At 40.0% G+C, this 16,136-nt stretch overlaps 1 protein-coding gene across 1 annotated transcript; it reads left to right on the forward strand.

Moving 5' to 3' along the window:
* Window positions 1-6,990: 6,990 nt before the first annotated feature.
* On the forward strand, window positions 6,991-9,499 carry LOC109874696 (melanocortin receptor 4-like). Its single transcript, XM_020466723.2, has one exon. It carries the CDS (start codon window positions 7,204-7,206, stop codon window positions 8,221-8,223), a length of 1,020 nt encoding a protein of 339 aa, XP_020322312.1. The 5' UTR covers window positions 6,991-7,203; the 3' UTR covers window positions 8,224-9,499.
* The last annotated feature ends 6,637 nt before the right edge of the window (window positions 9,500-16,136 follow it).

Here is a 16,136-nt window from a genome sequence, read left to right on the forward strand (position 1 = left end):
TTGTTATTTCTCTACTCCACGTGGAAATCACCACATCGTTCCCACCCTCAATTTGTGAATATGTATTGGGGGCTGCCTATGTCACTTTTGTCTGGAGTCAGTCCTGGTCAGATGACATGAACATAGAGCTTTTGGCCATACATACCGATGGTGAGTTTGGCATCTAAATAATTACATTTTAGTAATTTAGCAGACACTCTTTTTCAGAACAACATACAGTAGTGAGTGCATCCATTTTCATACTTTTTCTTATACTGGTCCCCCATGGGGATCGAACCCACAACCCTGGCGTTACAAGTGCCATACTCTACCAACTGAGCTACACGGGATGCAAAAGGGTGAAAAGGATGCAAAAGCAGAAAATAACCCCATACCTACTGTACAATATGGTGGTGGATCTTTGATAGATGTGGAGCAACTAAACTTCTCTCATGCTGTTGGTGCTTGGGACAATCTGATGAGGCTGAATGTACAGCAGGTGATGGTGGTGACAGCTCAGACTAAAGCTTGTCTGGTTGGGAAATACAATATCCTGGACATCATCAATGGCTTCTATTGTACGTCTGTGAGTTCTGAACTGTAGCATATCTGAATAATTATTTTTGGAACTGCAGGTTGATTGTGGGGGTCTACACACTGTGAAATTTGTAATAATCTTAAACTTAAAAATGCATTGAGATACTGATTGGCCATTGACATGTCACTTTTGATGGATATGTCGAATGACCAAAACGGGGGACTGTAATGGAGAATATTTAAGATGATTAAAGTTCTTATTCATTTTAGAGTGATTAACACAATATGTTTTCTCTTTCTGTGATTTCCAGTGTTCTGGTTGTGCGGGTTGATGGACACTAGATTCAATGCTGTTTGTTAAACTCGTATCTGTTGATAGGGCCGCCAGGAGGTCTGGAGGTCCAAGGACTAAGGGCAGTGATTGTTGTTGTATTCTGTGAAACACTGTGATTCTTTAGCAGCTGACAAATTTGTTTTGACTTTCTGGTGCTGTGGAATTAGGATATAAGGTCAAGTAAGACATTATTCTCTGCCCCTGTGCAGATACTGTGTTCCCTGTTTGCAAATTTATATTAAACCAGTTTGATTTTTGATTGACTATATCCGCAACTGATCTTCTATTTTGTTCACCTGAAAATCCCCTTTACACAGAGCGTATTTGATATTGCTCAATTTATGTTCAAAGCCTGGGGAGAAGTAGACATGTATTGTTTGTATAATGTTACAAAATGGTAGCTGTACTTGCCATGATCATTATGTAGGCTTCCATATTATGTATGCGTGTTAATTGCAAAATGTCATTTTGTTTTGTGTTTTGTGCACATCTTACTTCAAGAAATAGTGTCTTATAAGCACATGTGGGCTTGGCACCAATTGGTGTATGACACTGAAATAAAATTAATCAATCAATCTAACACTTGGAATGTTAGTACATTTTCTAGATTCTAATCTGAGAAGGGCGTTGTTACGGATACAGGTATCCTGTGTGTATTTTGTTTTCTCTCCTTCTGCCCTAGTCACAGGTGGCAGTCATCAGTTGAAAATCATTCGCCAATCAGTTGCCAATCTGAAGACGCACCTACTCCTTTTCCCTTACCCAATCACATCCCCTTTCCCTTGGTTTAAAAGAAACCCAATCAGTTGTCTCTGGAGCTATCTCTCTTTTGTTTTTGCGCCTACATGTCACATTTGTCCGTTATTATGTGAGTATGTATTGTTGTGGTGTATGACTGGTTGTTTGTTGGTGGGAAAAGGGGAAACAAAGCCAAGTTGCCCATGGCCATACGTTACCCGTAGGAAAACGTTGTCTAAGTACCCTAGTTAGAACTGGGAGGATCACCCACTGTATTTGATCGGTTAGTTAGCTAGCTGTTCACGAAGCAGGTGTAATGAAGTGCTATTTTCCTATGCAAATGACCAGCTTACTGCTATTGCATTGCTATAACTGTGACAACACATAGCAACGTATTTTCACCGTAAAACATGGAAGGGCCATACAGAATCTCTCACACACGCACTCACTGAAAAGACACACAGACTTGCCAAGACAGGAACGCACACACACGCAGCCCCTCCCCCTCTGGATGAGCTCTGAAGACAAAGAACTCCGTCGAGAACCAATGGGATACTGACACCAGGCTGGAGGAGACTGTCTATCATCGGCACACAACCTATCAGAAAGCCAGGACTACTAGAATCTACCTACGTCATTTCAATGTATAAAATGAACTGTATGATTGTGACCGGCCTCTTTCTTTTTCTAATGGTTCGCAATAAACGGCCTTTACTATACCGTATCCGCCTTGTCCAGCGTCTCGACTTGGTCTCGTTTCTCATATACCTATTCATCAACACAGGCTAGACTAGCTTAGGTTTTTTGGGGGATATTTATTAGTTCTTTCCTTGGGTCCAGCTCAGCCCCCCTCAGATATGTTACGGGTCTCGTTTCCACCCCCACCCCCCCCTCCCCCCATCACTTGAAGATTTGGAGGTTTATTTCCCCATCAAATGATAAGTCTCATCAGGTCTCTCTTGAAAAAAGAGTGATAACCTCAAGTGGCCTCCAGTTAATAAAGGTTAGACCAATAAACCCTTTGAAAAAGCTATTCTTTCACCACCATTTATTTAGTCATATCCATATATTACCATAGCTGCTGCAGCCATGTACAACTTCTAATTTTGCCTTGTTCATGAGCACACAAAATAGAAAGGCCAGCCCATTTCTTTCACCAGCTGGTCCCAGGACACAGAAACCAACTCCACCTAAATCAAAACAAAGCAGAGACAAAGCATGAATGAGAAACTAACAGAGAAAAAACAAGGATTGTAAAGAGGGATATTTCTATGTACTGTACATGAATGAATGGTTGTTGCTGATGGATTATAGGAAACCTCTGAAATGATCAACCTGTTGATTGTTTAACAGATTCTTGCAAAGATGTCAACTGCCCAAACTGCAATGCAGCCATGGCAACTTCCCAGAATATTTGTGCTAATGGCCTGAGTCAGAAATGTTGTTTTGCTTTAACCCAAGCTATCCCTGAAAAAGACATACATTTGACAAAATACGTACATTTGTAACCAAGTGATTGTGGGTGTACCTGAAGCTATCCTCTATTTAAAACCCACTTAAGGTGGACTACGTCTAGTACATCCTGTTACAGTTAGGGAATACTGAAAACCAACCTGACCCCTACAACAATTGACATAACTGTTTGCAACATGTTCTCACAAACTCACATCGATTCTTGAAGTATTTTAGGACCAAGACACAGTACATCTGATTTGTGGTTAATAATTATAATTTTGTGCCAAGAAATGTTAAGGCCACATTAAATGTGACTATTTTTTCTATTACCATGCTGTCAGGATCCTTTGAGGTGATGTCAGAGTACCACGAGTGTGATCGAAAGTTGTTACAAAGCTGTCAGCAAAACACTGAATGACAGTTTGAAAGAATGTGATGTGTTAATAAGCTAACCTTGAGATTCCTGGATAAATTCAAGTATGACATACTATATCAGATCAGCACCAAACCCTCCCACCTCCTTTTGTTGTTGAGGAGTGAGGATGGAAGATTGCAATGTGAAGAATTGGGCTGCCTGTGTAAACACAGCCATAACGGTGGATCTATAAGTTCAATAGTACACATGGGGACAACTATGAAAAGTATGGATAGTGTACTCCAGAGTTGTGTAGAAATCAAATAATGATAAGTATGCTTTTGACGACAGTATTTTTGATTTGTAAGAAGATCAGCAAATTATATTTAAAGGAATCTCAGTCAAAAAAATATATTTAGAAAAACTAGAAAAGATTTCACCTAATAAATACAAATAGTTATTGTGATGACACAAGCTTTTGGAACAACTTTAGCTTCATTGGCTCATTTACAGACAGTAGCTGACAAGGTAATTCATTGATTTGCTCTCTGTCACTTGGAGTGGATCTATCCTCCAATAGTGTGACTGTTCCACAGGGTGCTGACTGACAAAGGACTTATCTGATTTGGCCCTCTCTGTCTGTACTGACCATTGGCTAATCAGTCAAGCCAATGCCAGTATGAGACAGTGGCAGATTCATTCTCAGAGACAAAAGGATGGATAGAACGCACATTATTAGCCAAAGTGATTATTTTGTGGTTCGGTTCTGTCACGCCCTGACCTAAGAGCCTTTTTATGTCTCTATTTGGTTTGGTCAGGGTGTGATTTGGGTGGGCATTCTATGTGTTGTATTTCTTTGTTTGGCCGAGTGTGGTTCCCAATCAGAGGCAGCTGTCTATCGTTGTCTCTGATTGGGAATCATACTTAGGTAGCCTTTTTTTCCGCCTATGTTGTGGGATCTTGTCCTTCTGTTGTTGCTGTTGAGCCCTACAAGGCTGTACGTTTTGTTGGTTCTCTCTTGTTTTTTTGGTTTTCATTAAAGAATATGATTAACCTACCCCACGCTGCATTTTGGTCTAATTCCACCAACGACAATCGTCACAGCTTCAGCTTTTCAAAAAACATTCCAGACCATGCTTTGATGGCATTGAGAATAGCCTGTAACAATGACTCTATTCTTCTAATATTTATCTGATCAGTCTGCCTTGTATATTCTAATATCCTTGATGACATGACCACTTGGCGATAAAATCATTTGCACATCCATTTGATCTTTATAGATGCCTACTGATGAAAGTGTGGATATGAGCCAATTGAGCCTTATTGATACGTGTTAGCGCGTGACATACCTGTTGAGAGACCTTCCGTTTAGCCTTCTGAGCTCCCTGTATGAGGCTAAGTAGTCCTGACTTACACTGGGTTTTAGGTAAATTGATGGCTTATTCAACACACAATATTTCCGATGCTGCTCTTCTATCATATACTATTTAACTGCGCGACCATGACTATCCACTTTATATTTGTAAATACAGTCATACTTGACATAGCACATTCATAATCTATACTGTATATCCTATTGTGTACATATCAGTTTATTACTTTGCATACTACCTTCTAATTACTTAATATTTTTTTATTTAACTTTTTTATTAATATTGGTTATTGTACTGCAATGTTGAGCGAGCTGGCACACAAGCATTTCACTGCATTTTTCATACATGCTGTAAAACTGTGTACGTGACAAATAACATGTGATTTTATTTTCATTTGATGTTTGTCTGCTTGTGCTTGGTGCATACAGTAACTTCCAACAATATCTCTTATTGATACAGACTGATATAAGACGTGAGGACAAACTGCTCACCTGAACAAAAACATCTGCTTCTTTTCAGCCCAGGGGATGGGGTGATGTCGATTATGTCGTGTCCTAAGCTGGTGTATGTATTTGGTGTGTGTGTGTGCATGCATGTGTGTTTTTCAAACACCTAGAGGTGTGATCAATAGGCCAGGAAGCTAGCCTAAAGCCCTGGGAGGCTTCGACAGTTCCACTAATTCGGTGCTTTTTGAGAAGTGTAAAAAATAAAAGACTATCCACTTGAGGATGAAATACCTAATTTTAACATTCTGTCATAAAGAGCACATGTTCTTCATTATGAACATAAAAAAACACGTCTTCCCATCTCAAGGTTAAATAAAAACATGCCTTTAGTAAGTGCCAAATGAAGTAACAGGGTTGACGATTTAATCATAAATCCTCTCATGACAGGGGGAATAGAAGCTTGTGGGTAACAGGGAGTGGCAATTGAATGCAAAAACAAAAAAATGGAATTGCTAAAACATTTCTAGCCCGTCTATCTATGGGTAACAGGATTGATGTGTTGTGCTTGACCAGCTCAGTTTTCCATGACAAAACACCAGAAAATGGCCAAAAAGAGTAGAACCAGCACATCTACTTTTACACTATGATTAAATGGTCAATGTTTCTATTGAAATATTTAAAAATGAATCACTTCACCAGATTAAAGTGAGAGTTCAGTTCACGTAACAGTGTTCACATTGAAATGAGGGACATACAGTACGTAAATGAATCACTAATCACATTAAATAAGTAATACTCTTCAGAAATGGCTTTGTCAAAGCAACAAAATAACTAGTGCTTTACAATGATGGTGAAATGTTTGGATTAAGTGGATTGAAATCTTCATAGAAGTGACACTTGACACTTCAGCAAGCCTTCTCTCCATGTGGTCTATATTAAAGGGCACGTCATTTAATATAGAGTTTTAAAATATTAAATTGGTGCACAATTTCTACTTAAAATATCAAAGGGATGCAAAAGGAACTCTCTTCGTTGGACGACGCAGGTGTGATTAATTTTAGGACAAATGGGGAGGTTGCAATGTATTCAGCAGCTGGGGATGAATGACAAGGCTACAGAGCATGTCCAGTAGATCTGATTGCTTGAAACATAGTGGTAGATAGGATACAGATCCTAAATGTTATTGATACACTTACGTAAATCATCCCTGTGAATGCTTTTCAAAAGACCTCGATCAAGACTCACATTTCTGACATTTATAAAACCATCAATTAGATTGATTAAATTGGCACATGATACAAGGACAATCTGTATGTGCTGAAGTGAGGTGCAGCAGGACTATTCATACCTCTCTCAGACCAAGAACACACTCCAGATGTGATTCCCACCCTTGTAAGCACTCCCCCATTGGCTGAGAGACGGGGAGGAGTCAGGGATGAGAGTGCTGAGGGTTGTCTATAGGAAAAGTGAGAATGATTCTGTTAAGTGAAGCCCTCGCTGGCTATCTGTGCTTTAATACCTTTTCTTTCAGTTAGTGACTCATTCTCGGGACTCACTCACAGACACACACCCTACATCTATTTTTCACAATTTCTGCCTCTCTCCCTGTCTCTCTCTGTTTCTCTCCCAATCTCCTTCTCTCCCCTCTCGTGTCCACCTCTCTCTCTCACTCTCTCTCTTTCCCTGCTCTCTACGCGCTCTCTTTCTCGGAGACCTCTCTGGCTGAAGCTGTGGTAAATAGATGGCAGTGTGAGACCAGAGGATGATAAGGCTTTCCTGCCTGTAGAGTCAGTGCCAGAAGTAGTCAGACGGGCGCCTGTGGTCACGTATCGAACTTCCTCCCAGTGTTTCAGACTTTACTTCACTGCCCAGGAGCTTGAAGTAAGCAGCTCCTCATTAGGCACAGAAACCCTCTAGACGGATTAAGGGAATAATGAAGAAAGAAGTCAACTGAAGAGTACTGACTGAAGAGTTCCTACAAAAACAATGAATGCCACGCACCAGCATCACCATGGATCATTTCACCTATGGAACCACAGCTCTGGAGCTCCGCCTCTAAGCCATCAACAGCACCAAGCCGGAGCGGAGAGACACCATGGTTCGTCTGGGTGTTACGAACAACTGCTAATCTCCACCGAGGTCTTCCTCACGCTGGGCATCGTCAGCCTGCTGGAGAACATCCTGGTCATCGCCGCCATCATTAAGAACAAGAATCTGCACTCTCCCATGTACTTCTTCATCTGTTCCCTGGCCATGGCCGACATGCTGGTCAGCGTCTCCAATGCCACCGAGACCATTGTTATGGCAATGATCACCGACGGAAATCTGGGGATTGGTGGCGGCGTGATCAAGAGCATGGACAACGTGTTTGACTCCATGATCTGTAGTTCCCTGCTGGCGTCTATCTGGAGCCTGCTGGCCATCGCCGTGGACCGTTACGTGACCATCTTCTACGCGCTGCGCTACCACAACATCATGACCACGCGCCGGGCCGCCGCCATCATCACCAGCATCTGGACCTTCTGCACCGTGTCGGGCATCCTCTTCATCGTCTACTCGGAGAGCACTACCGTCCTCATCTGCCTCATCATCATGTTCTTCAGCATGCTGGTGCTCATGGCCTCGCTGTACGTCCACATGTTCATGCTGGCGCGTCTGCACATGAAGAGGATCGCCATTCTGCCGGGAAACGGCCCCATCTGGCAGGCAGCCAACATGAAGGGGGCCATCACCCTCACCATTCTCTTGGGGGTGTTCATAGTGTGCTGGGCTCCTTTCTTCCTCCACCTCATCCTCATGATCTCCTGCCCTAGGAACCCCTACTGCGTGTGCTTCATGACCCACTTTAACATGTACCTCATCCTCATCATGTGTAACTCTGTCATTGACCCGCTGATCTACGCCTTCAGGAGCCAGGAGATGAGGAAAACCTTCAAGGAGATCTTCTGCTGTTGGTATGGTCTCGCCTCTCTGTGTGTTTCTCTGTGTGAAATGCCCAGCAGATAGTGAATCTTATGGAGATACTGCATGTGAACTGTTTAAGGAGAAGGTGAACAGTTTAAAAGAAACATAATTATATTATTTGTAAATAAGGACATATTTTTGTCTTGCCTCATGATCCAAATAAGAATGGCAAAATTGTTTAACATGCTAAAGTAACTACAGGTAACTGCCAAAATAATGGAAATGCCACCACGACCCACCAGTTGCATTGCGCCTTGGCATCGATTCTACAAGTGTCTGGAACTCTAATGGATGGATGTGACACCATTCTTCCATGAGAAATTCCATAATTTGGTGTTTTGTTGATGGTTTTGGAAAACTGTCTCAGGCTGCGCTCCAGAATCTCCCATAAGTGTTCAATTGGGTTCAGATCTTGATTGAGACGGCCATGGCATATGGTTTACATCGTTTTCATACTCATCAAATCATTCAGTAACCACTTGTACCCTGTGGATGGGGGCATTGTCATCCACTCCTATCAGGATAGAAATGATTCACCACAGGTTGAAGGTAATCACTATTTATTGGCGTTTACCTTGGGTTGAGTGGACCTAAACCATGCCAGGAAAATGCACCCCACGTGATAAGAGTAGCCAGGACCCTCATTTATTCAAGTGTTTCCATTATTTTGGCAGTTTCCTGTACATGTATATAGATTTATCTCACGATCAAACAAATTGTCAACAAATGGTATGGCTATCAGTACATTGAGAGGTTTGGGAATTGTTAGATGCTGTTTGCTCTCTAACACCCTGAGAATATTTAGAAAGACAGAAAGCGATATTGCTATGAAATATTGTTTCCTTGAAATGTGCAAGTACAATGCATCACAGTGCTTTTAAAGGAGTAGTCTTTGCATGTTATTTAGGATAATGCCTTTCCAGATACAGTGAGTATTGGTACAGTGTATTGGGACAGTGTCACCTTTTTTTGTTGTTTTGGATCTGTACTCCAGCACTTTGGATTTTAAATGATACATTGACTTTGAGGTTAAAGTGCAGACTGTTAGCTTTAATTTGAGGGTATTTACACACACATTGGGTGAACTGTTTAGAAACTACTGCACATTTTGTACATAGTCTCCCCATTTTAGGGGACCAAAAGTATTGGGACAAATTCACTTATGAGTATTAAAGTAGTCAAAGGTTTAGTATTTGGTCCCATATTCCTAGCGCTATATCAGCCCACACAGTTACAAGGATGGACCTAATATTGAAGCTTATAGAGATCCCAACTGATGTATAGAATGAAAATGTTTGGTTTAGATACAAGCATCATGAAACCTCTAACACAATACATTCAGTTGACTTGGTGAAAATCATTTTTTTTTGACATGATTACCACTTTTTCCATGTGGTTTCTTCCTTCAGACTTCATAAAATTATGATCTCTTCCTAAATATTTGGTCAAATTATTCATTTTGTGTATGGCTTCCTAGAAACCAAGGGTGACAAGAGCTTCTCTTTGTGGGGTCCAGCAAAATGAAGGCAGTTACACATTTCTAAAAAAAATGATAATACATTCACAGCAGATTTCACAACATAAGTGTGTACCCTCAGGCCCCTACTCTACTACCACATATCTACAACACAACATAAGTGTGTACCCTCAGGCCCCTACTCTACTACCACATATCTACAACACAACATAAGTGTGTACCCTCAGGCCCCTACTCTACTACCTACTCTACTACCACATATCTACAACACAACATAAGTGTGTACCCTCAGGCCCCTACTCTACTACCACATATCTACAACACAACATAAGTGTGTACCCTCAGGCCCCTACTCTACTACCACATATCTACAACACAACATAAGTGTGTACCCTCAGGCCCCTACTCTACTACCACATATCTACAACACAACATAAGTGTGTACCCTCAGGCCCCTACTCTACTACCACATATCTACAACACAACATAAGTGTGTACCCTCAGGCCCCTACTCTACTACCACATATCTACAACACAAAATAAGTGTGTACCCTCAGGCCCCTACTCTACTACCACATATCTACAACACAAAATATGTGTGTGTGTGTATAGTGTGTATGTTATCATGTGTTTGTATGCATGTGTCTGTGCCAATGTTTGTGTTTCACCGTTCCTGCTGTTCCATGAGGTGTGTTTAGTATCTGTTTGTTAAATTACATTTTACTGCTTGCATGAGTTACAGTAGTGACAATGTAAAGACTTGTAGGCATTGTGTAGTTTATGCACTACTCAAGATACACAAGTAGTGTTCAGTAGGAAAACAGTAGTAGTGTTTCTAGTAGTAATCAGGTAGAGATTTTTACTACTTGATGTTAGTAGTAAAAAAACGACAGCTTTTCTACACAAGTTTTTCGCTGCCGCAGGAGACAAAACAGGAAGTAGTTTGGTTGTTAGCTATCTACTGTTTTTGACCATCCTGTGCTCAACTTCCATCCTTCATCATCCTGTCTTTCGTAGCCCTTATGCCGGCACCACCTGTAAGTTTAATTTTCCTTTTATGTTTTATAAATACTTTAATGTAATTTATCTAACTTTTTACCAGATGAAAAAGATTGCTAGCCAAAATGGCCTTGTTTGTTAGCCCCATTGAAATAGACTGTAGCAATGTAGCCTGTGTTTCGTCATGCTAGCTAATTCGTATGTGTGTTTGTATGCAAATGTACAGTATGTTCATTTTGTTCTACTTACCTCTTGACCTGTTGCCAAAGAGACCCTCGACATACTGTAAGAAGACTGGAGGCCATTGTTTGTAAGATTAACATTGTTTATCAAATGTTTTTCTGTGTTTTATGTGACCTTTATTAGCATATGATGAATAATGGCTTATAATTGGTTGTCTCTTTTGCTTGTTTTTATTTTCTAAAAGGTTAAGTGGTGGAGAAATGTGGCTGCAACGCAAAAGAGAATCCGAATGAAGACGAGGTCTCAAAGGGATTAACAAAAGTGTAAATATGTAATTAATTTAAATTAAAAAATGCAATTACGTTTGTATAAGCTTATTTATTGTATGATTATATAACTACAGCTAATAACTTGAGGAAATAGCATGTGCACTAGTCTAGTAACCAGTGGTGTAAAGTACTTAAGTAAAAATACTTTAAAGTACTGCTTAAGTAGTTTTTGGGGTATCTGTACTTTACTTTACTATTTATAATTTTGACAACTTCTACTTTTACTTCACTACATTCCTAAAGAAAATAATGTACTTTTTACTCCATACATTTTCCCTGACACCCAAATGTACTAGTTAGATTTTGACAGGAAAATGGTCCAATTCATGCACTTATCAAGAGAACACCCCTTTTCATCCCTTCTGCCACTGATCTGGTGGACACACTAAACACACATGTTCTGTTTGTAAATTTGTGTTGTAGTGTGCCCCTGGCTATCTGTTTATAAAATAAAAAACAAGATTGTGCTGTCTGGTTTGCATAATATAAGGAATTTATGTACATTTTTAGCAATTCCATTTACTTTTGATACTTAAGTATATTTAGATCCAAATACTTTTAGACTTTTACTCAAGTAGTATTTTGGGTGAGTTTTACTTGAGTAATTTTCTATTAAGGTATCTTTACTTTTACTACAGTATGACTTTTGAGTACTTTTCCCACCGCTGCTAGTGAAAAAAGATGTCAACAGTAATTCAAGGGGTTGAAAGGGGGAAATGAAAAAGATCTGGAGCAATTATGTCGGGATCAATAGTGACACAACACCACATGCACAAATGGCAATATTAATTCAATAGGGATTGAGTAGACATACAGCTGAAATGGGTAGGCATTACATAGTAATTCAATAGTGAATGTGTAGGAATTGTGTAGGTTTTAAGTAGCAGATGCTCAGTTACACAGTAGTCATTAAGGGAGAATTAAGATGTCAATAGGTACAGTGCCTTCAGAAAATATTCACACCCCTTGACATTTTGTTGTGTTACAAAGTGGGATTAAATGGATTTAGTTGTCATTTTTTGTCAATCTACACAAAATACTCTGTCAAAGTGGATTAAAAAAAAATAACATAACATAAAAAAACAAGAATACATCTTGTTTAAATACAGTGGGGCAGAAAAGTATTTAGTCAGCCACCAATTGTGCAAGTTCTCCCACTTAAAAAGATGAGAGGCCTGTAATTTTCATCATAGGTACACTTCAACTATGACAGACAAAATGAGAAAAAAATCTCATTGTAGGATTTTTTATGAATTTATTTGCAAATTATGGTGGAAAATAAGTATTTGGTCACCTACAAACAAGCAAGATTTCTGGCTCTCACAGATCTGTAACTTCTTCTTTAAGAGGCTCCTCTGTCCTCCACTTGTTACCTGTATTAATGGCACCTGTTTGAACTTGTTATCAGTATAAAAGACACCTGTCCACAACCTCAAACAGTCACACTCCAAACTCCACTATGGCCAAGACCAAAGAGCTGTCAAAGGACACCAGAAACAAAATTGTAGACATGCACCAGGCTGGGAAGACTGAATCTGCAATAGGTAAGCAGCTTGGTTTGAAGAAATCAACTGTGGGAGCAATTATTAGGAAATGGAAGACATACAAGACCACTGATAATCTCCCTCGAGCTGGGGCTCCACGCAAGATCTCACCCCGTTGGGTCAAAATGATCACAAGAACGGTGAGCAAAAAGAACCACACGGGGGGACCTAGTGAATGACCTGCAGAGAGCTGGGACCAAAGTAACAAAACCTACCATCAGTAACACACTAAGCCGCCAGGGACTCAAATCCTGCAGTGCCAGACGTGTCCCCCTGTTTAAGCCAGTACATGTCCAGGCCCATCTGAAGTTTGCTAGAGAGCATTTGGATGATCCAGAAGAAGATTGGGAGAATGTCATATGGTCAGATGAAACCAAAATATAACTTTTTGGTAAAAACTAAACTCGTCGTGTTTGGAGGACAAAGAACGCTGAGTTGCATCCAAAGAACACCATACCTACTGTGAAGCATGGGGGTGGAAACATCATGCTTTGGGGCTGTTTTTCTGCAAAGGGACCAGGACGACTGATCCGTGTAAAGGAAAGAATGAATGGGGCCATGTATATTGAGATTTTGAGTGAAAACCTCCTTCCATCAGCAAGGGCATTGAAGATGAAACATGGCTGGGTCTTTCAGCATGACAATGATCCCAAACACACCGCCCGGGCAATGAAGGAGTGGCTTCGAAAGAAGCATTTCAAGGTCCTGGAGTGGCCTAGCCAGTCTCTAGATCTCAACCCCATAGAAAATATTTGGAGGGAGTTGAAAGTCCGTGTTGCCCAGCAACAGCCCTAAAACATCAATGCTCTAGAGGAGATCTGCATGGAGGAATGGGCCAAAATACCAGCAACAGTGTGTGAAAACCTTGTGTAGACTTGCAGAAAACGTTTGACCTCTGTCATTGCCAACAAAGGGTATAGAACAAAATATTGAGATAAACTTTTGTTATTGACCAAATACTTATTTTCCAACATCATTTGCAAATAAATTCATTAAAAATCCTACAATGTGATTTTCTGGATTTTTTTTTCTAATTTTGTCTGTCATAGTTGAAGTGTACCTATGATGAAAATTACAGGCCTCTCTCATCTTTTTAAGTGGGAGAACTTGCACAATTGATGGCTGACTATACTGTAAGTATTCACCCCCCTGAGTCATGTTAAAGTTACATTTGGCAGCGATTACAGCTCTTGAGTCTTTCTGGGTCTCTAAGTGCTTTCCACACCTGGATTGTGCAACATTTATTATTAAAAAAATTTGCTAAACAATAATGTTCAAATCTTGCCTTAGATTTTCAAGTAGATTTAAGTCAACACTGTAACTCGGCCACTCAGGAACATTCACAAGTCTACTCGATAAACATGTGTAGATTTTGCCTTGTGTTTTAGGTTATTGTCCTGCTTAAAGGTGAATTAATCTCCCAGTGTCTGGTGGAAAGCAGACTGAACCAGGTTTTCCTCTAGGATTTTGCCTGTGATTAGCTTTTTTATCCTAAAAAAACTCCCCATTCCTTAACGATTACAAGCATGCCCATAACATGATGCAGCCACCATTTTGCTTGAAAATTGGAGAGTGTTACTAAGTAATATGTTTGGGGCAAATCCAATACAACACTTTATATTCAGGACAAAAAGTGAATTGCTTTGCCAAATTTTTGGCAGTATTACTTTAGTACCTTGTTGCAAACGGGATGCATGTTTTAGAACATGTTTTATTCTGTACAGGCTTCCTTCTTACAGTCTGTCAATTAGGTTAGTATTGTAGAGTAACTACAATGTTGTTGATCCATCCTCAGTTTTCTATCACAGACACTAAACTCTGTTACGGTTTAAAAGCCCCCATTGACCTCATGGTGAATTCCCTGTGCGTTTTCCTTCCTTTCGTTAAAAACACAATTCCACTTTGACATTATTGGGTATTGTGTATAGTCCAGTGACAAATCTTAATTTAATCTATTTTAAATTCAGGATGTAACACAACAAAATGTGGAAAAAGTCAAACTTCTGAAGGCAGAGTATTGTAGTGTTCAGCAGTGAATCCTCCCAATTTATCACTCATTACTACTTCAGTTAATACATAAATCACTACTGGTTTACTACACATCTCAATAGAAATCAAGTAGTAAAACAAGTTTTGTGTTGTAGTGAAGAGTATTATTTAAATAGTAATTCTTCATGAGGGTCAACTTACCCCACTCTCCCCTATCGCCATGTTTTGCCTATTTTAATGTGGAATGAATTGAGGACGATAAAGCAATGTGTTTTGAGGATTAAACCTGTCCAGGTTGCAAATGAAATCTAACCAAGATTTCTACTTGTTCCAAGGTTGTATCTTGCTTGCTAGTACCATAGCGTGGTTACCAATGTCCCAGATGTCTTTTGATACTCTTACCCAATCCATCATCCAGCACAGGGAAACTAAAACAATTCCAAATCTATTCCAATGTTATAGGGGTCATTTCACTTCATGGAATGGTTTAAAATTGAAATTGAAACTGCAAAGCATTGGTCTAGTAGGCTCCTGTAATTTCAGTCAGTTAGCTGTACTGGGAATGTTACAGCAAGAGATACATGTTCTGCTGATCTGTTGCTTTTGATGTTGGTTATTTAGTTGGTTCCTCGTATTGACAATAACACACCACTGAAAACTGTTAGGGAGCCAGGCAGCTCTGTTCTAGGTATCAGCCAGGATAAATGAACAGGTGGCTTTTGACATAATTCCCTTCAGAGCAGGAGCTGAAAGCTACAGTGTCTATTGATGATGTGGAGTTAAGCCCTGGAAAGACATAATGAGCCATGCTTTAACCCTCTACAGTCTAAGCTCTGTCTAAGCCAGGGGAGGGGGGGATCTACTAAGCTATATGGAATTGGTTTAAGAAGGTCATACTAAGGATCATTTAGCTTCATAAAGAGCCATGTTTTAATGGGCCTTGTTGGCCATCCTCGGGCTCTTATTAACAGAACATGTAGGCCTAGGTTTTTTAATCAATCCATTAGCCTATTTAAGTAAATTATTTTTCAATCTTTTATTAATTTATGAAGACATCTCCCCTCATAGATCAAAAAAAAATGGCCCACTGGGCACACACAATACAATTATGTTGAACCAACGTGGAATAGACGTTGAATTGGCGTATGTGCCCAGTGGGGAGGCTCCTATTAGTGCAGTAGTGTGATACATCCTCAGTTTACTTTACATTATTTAACAACAGCTGACAGACTGCACAACATACATGAGAAAAAAAGGAAGTGGGTGTCAGTCAGAATTTTATTTAAAGGCACAAAACAATTATGCTCTTTAAAGTCAACCACAATACCCAACAGCCTTCAGGTGCATTAAAAAAAGGTTACATAACTTTAATATTTGGAGGTCACTGACTCATCTCTGAAGGTTCTCACAGACCTGTTCTGTTGGGGATGCAAC

This window comes from Oncorhynchus kisutch, linkage group LG30, assembly GCF_002021735.2.
Source record: "Oncorhynchus kisutch isolate 150728-3 linkage group LG30, Okis_V2, whole genome shotgun sequence".
Classification (NCBI taxonomy): domain Eukaryota; kingdom Metazoa; phylum Chordata; class Actinopteri; order Salmoniformes; family Salmonidae; genus Oncorhynchus; species Oncorhynchus kisutch.